Source organism: Aplysia californica, unplaced genomic scaffold (assembly GCF_000002075.1).
Source record: "Aplysia californica isolate F4 #8 unplaced genomic scaffold, AplCal3.0 scaffold00083, whole genome shotgun sequence".
In the NCBI taxonomy this organism is placed as follows: Eukaryota; Metazoa; Mollusca; class Gastropoda; order Aplysiida; family Aplysiidae; genus Aplysia; species Aplysia californica.
The window spans coordinates 833,242-837,646 of record NW_004797353.1 but is presented as its reverse complement, the minus strand read 5'-3'; the positions used below and the strand labels follow the sequence as shown (position 1 = coordinate 837,646).

The 4,405-nt window shown below is 42.4% G+C and overlaps 1 protein-coding gene across 1 annotated transcript in view; it reads right to left on the bottom strand.

Moving 5' to 3' along the window:
- LOC101864132 (ATP-dependent DNA helicase Q4) overlaps positions 1-4,405 on the bottom strand; it is a 69,679-nt gene that overhangs the window by 15,255 nt on the left and 50,019 nt on the right. The window contains exon 11 of the mRNA XM_035968798.1: positions 4,114-4,242. Within this exon, the coding sequence (XP_035824691.1) occupies positions 4,114-4,242 (129 nt within the window). The remainder of the gene's footprint in view (positions 1-4,113; positions 4,243-4,405) is intronic.

Below are 4,405 nucleotides of genomic sequence, written 5' to 3'. Positions count from 1 at the left end.
TGATGATGATGATGATGATGATGATGATGATGATGATGATGATGATGATGATGCTGATGATGATGATGACGATAACAATAACAATAATAACAATAATAACAATAATAACAACAATAATAATAACCGTCCCCATGTCTATTTCTACAAACATCAAAGAGGATGATCGTCATCGTGTATGTTTGTGTAGCACTAAGCAGTCTTTGAGTTCCGAGAAGAACAGAAGCACGTTGACACAATGATGGCCATAAGTAGTTCTACATTACAAGGGGGAAATGCACTGAGAGACAGCAAGAGAGAGACAAACGGGGAAAAAATCGTACAGATAATGAAGAAGTAGAATCCAGCTACAAGTTGCGACCTCCTCATTATTTTCCCCAAGGCCAGAATCGAACGCCACAGAGTTTAAGTCTGCACAACATTTGTCTCTTAGAACTTTGACTTTGAAAGACACCCTCTAAAAAAACCAATACAAAACAAAAACAAAAACCAAACACCAAAAAAAAAAAAAAAAAATCTCGCGTGCACCTCCTCCGCAGCTACGTCACTCGTAAATCTACCTCAGTTTCTGGATTTTCCTAGCCGCCAGCTGTTTAAAAATAACAAACAAAAAACAAACAAAAGCATTTAACATCCGCGCTTTTTATATTAACTTTTTCCCTCTTTTTTCTTTCTTTCTTTTTTTTTTTTTTTTTTTGGGGGGGGGGTGGTAAATTAACGCATTAAAGCTGTCGGCTTTAGACACTCGCTTCATACGGGCAGACAGGTGACATGATTCTCTGAATGCACTCAGTAATAATGAAATTGGAGCCGTGTCCCGAGACAGAAAAGGGAAAATCCGGACCGCAAGTTAAGTGTCGACGCACGCCCAAGTGAAATGCGAGCCTTTTTCGTCCCTCAAGCACTTGAAACGTTAACTGTTGTGGAAAGGGGTGGGGGTGTGAAATAACATACAAAGGATTTGAAACATCGCTTCAAAATCTAATATCTCAGCCATAACCCACTGATGTGTCCTACTTATTTTGTTTCGCAGTAATATCTCTATAGTTCTTTTTGTCTGAAGGCCACTACTTTCCAACACTAAATCGCCGTGTTTAAGTCGGTGTGCCTCTTTTTACTCAAACAAACCAACAAATAAGCAGAAAGATGAAATGCATCTGCTGTGTGTGTATGCACAAGACAAATACCTGAAGCTGTGATTTAGTTTCAGTAAGAGTTTATTTAACGACACTTGCAGCGCAATCAGGCCATATGAGTGTTGAGAATTGAAGATGTCACTAAAGAGTAGCATACAAAGAAAGGAGGATAGGTAAGGACGATGGATGTTTGATAGGAAAGTAAGAACAAACCACATTTGAGCACCTGACAGCCATCTGCCCCGAGGCTTTGATAGAGTTTTATAGTTCCCAACGAATCAGCTCACTGACCACGGCCATATTTCACGTGCAACCAATTCGAATCATATTTACTTTTCATTATTTCTTTTAAAAGATATAGCAGTTTGAGACACCCCCTCCTCCCCTCCCTCCCCCCCCCAAAAAAAAAAATCGGCACAACATAGCTTTGACCATTCAAGAGGCGACTTCAACTCTGCCTGTCACGGCCAACCCGAGCTGAGAGGGACACAACGTCCGAGGAAAGAAAAACGAGCTTCTCCACAAGAGTATCTCTATGAGGGTAGAAGAAAATGTCCGGAACAAAAAAAAATTTAATTTTGGGTAAATTTAAAGACGATGTCGACCTTTTTTAAGTCCGCCAAGCTCTGTGCATGTTCAGATATCTAAGGGAGAAAAGCAGGCGAAAGAGCAACCGTCCATTTGGAGCAAAGTTGTCTCTCTTCGGGTCTCTCTAACGTCACCATAATAACACCAGTGTTTTACAATTATGATAACACTCTTCACAAACCTTCGTGTCTTAAGGGGGCGGGCTACACTTGAGGGCTATCTCGCTTATTAGTAGACCAAAGTTTACCAAATTTCACACATATATAACAAGCATAGTAAGGAGTCTTAAAATCTGCAATCACGTTTGAGAAAAAAGTTTCGTTTCCATGGATACGGCGGCCATATTGGATTCTGTTGACATGTCTTACGTAATGAATACCGCACTTATTGTGCATGGAAATTGATTGTTCTTTAGCAAGCATGTTAGCAAACATTAAATTAAAAAATTTCTCGGTTGATTTTTTTTGTTAAACGAATTAAAAAATGTTCATGAATTTTATCCTGAGGTAGCATTCAAGTTTGCAAAAAATCCGCGAAAATCCACACTCCAGACATAACCAACAAAAATCTATCTTATATATAAAAAAATAAGCGAACAAATTGTTAGCATTACATCTTCTCTTCATTCTGTGAAAATTTCAAGGAGATTGGGTGAAAAAAGTTGGAGTTATTCAAAAAAGTATAGAGAAAAATCGTGTTTTGAGAAAACGGCCGTTAAAGCAAAATAAAATATTGACTTTATGAGGAAATGGTGGTGACATTCATGCCCGGTATGGGAAGAAATAAAGATTTTCGGGGTTCTTATTAGATGATATAGTAGTAGAAGAGGCTTAGGAAGCTAAAATGCCTACAACTCAAATTCCATAATTTTGAGCCGAATCAGGACTTTGGGGGTGTAGCCCCCGCCCCGCCCCCTCCCCCCTTAAAGAACAAAACAAAAAAAAAAAAACAATATTAAAGCAGAGCTCGGTTCCAAAAATAGCCCCAATGCGCGGTTGTTCAATCTCGTTGACAATTTAAGGATATAGTGGGCATAAATTATCAAGTCCTATCATCAGCAGACCAAAAGGCATTGTCATGATGCACATTTCGAACTATTGTACACAAATTTGAAACACTAATTTGCAAAGCTCATTATATTACCCTGTGGTTGCCTACCTTTTAAAGGTTCAGATTAAAAAATAGAAAAAAACGGAAGTGAAAACATAATATGTGCAAAAATAAATCAGGAAGTTATGCTTCTCTTCAAAGTGCCCCCCCCCCCCCCCCCCCCAAACAAAAAAACAAATAAACAACAGTTTCGTCTCCTAGTGTTGTGAAATGCGTTTCTTCAAAGGGTTGAATTTTATCTAGGAAGGGGGGGGGGGGGGTGAACCCACTATTCCGGGGCCCTCATTTAGGTTTGAAACCTAAAAGCGACAAGTACGTCACTAAAATTGGTCATTAAATCAAAACAAGTGAACCTGTTTTGATAGTTCTTCATCTTATGAATGAACTCCTCCCGGTAAAAGAGACCTGTTTTCGGCAAAATTGCCAAAAAGTAATTTGACGTCGAAGTAATCGTAACAAGCGATGTCCGTTGGAGGATCGGTTCGGTTCGGTTTGGTTCGAATTTGTTTGGTTCGGTTTCTGGCGGCTTCAGTGTACACTATAAATAGACCCGTGCCTCAAACTGATCGCCCGACTCACGTCCTTGAAAACAAACACGTTTTTTCTAGAAGGTCATCGTTGGTTTTGTGCGTTCAATTTGTGCCACGCTGGTAGCTTTTCTCTCTCCATGCAGGAAAACCTAGCAATCCCCGACGACCAAACCGAACCGTACCGAACTGAAGCGATCTTGTCAATGGGCACCGGTCTAGGCCTAGGCCTATACATTCTTATACTATTCTCTGAGTCTGAGCGTCTAGGCCTAGGCCTTTTCAATACTGAGAATCGAGAACGCCTAGGCACCAGGTATAAAGGAATGTGTCCAAGCCGCTGCCAGAAGGCAACTCTCACGGGACAGCGGTTCCGACGCCGAGTCGCTACGAGCGGCGTGCCGAATATATAATACCGAGTGCACATTAGGGGATTGGCTCGGGTCAGGGGGGTTTGCTAGCCATACTGAGGATGCAAAGCTACCATCGTGGCACAAGCCGATCGCGCCCGACTCGTCGCCTCAAAAACAAACGCGTTTGTTTTCAGGCGACCAGTCCGGCGATCATCCCGACCCGACCCGACCCGACCCGACCCGACCCAATCCCATCCTCAATGGGCACAGAGTATTTTTTAAAAACGCTTTTGTTTTCATGCGATGAGTAGTGTGATCATCCCGACCCGACCGGACCCGACCCGACCCGACCCCATCCGCAATGGGCACCCGGTATTTAATAAGGCTTAAAGAAGAGCTCACCGTCAGCAACAGAAGAGAAGACCGGGGGCGGGGCGGGGGGTGCAGGGTCCTCCTCTCTCTCACGGATGACAGCAGCTTCGATGTCCGAGATGTCGTCAGGAGCGGCAGCAGAAGACACAGACGCCGACTCTGGAAGGGACAAAAGAATTAAGTTTTGTTGAAAAACCAGTTAGTCAGTTATTATAGGAGGTCAATACAGTACATAACCATGATTGTCAATGTCTGCTCCAGACCTGAGACCTAAAGAAGAAGAAGAAAAAGAAGAAGGGGGGAGGAGGAGGAGGAGGAGGAG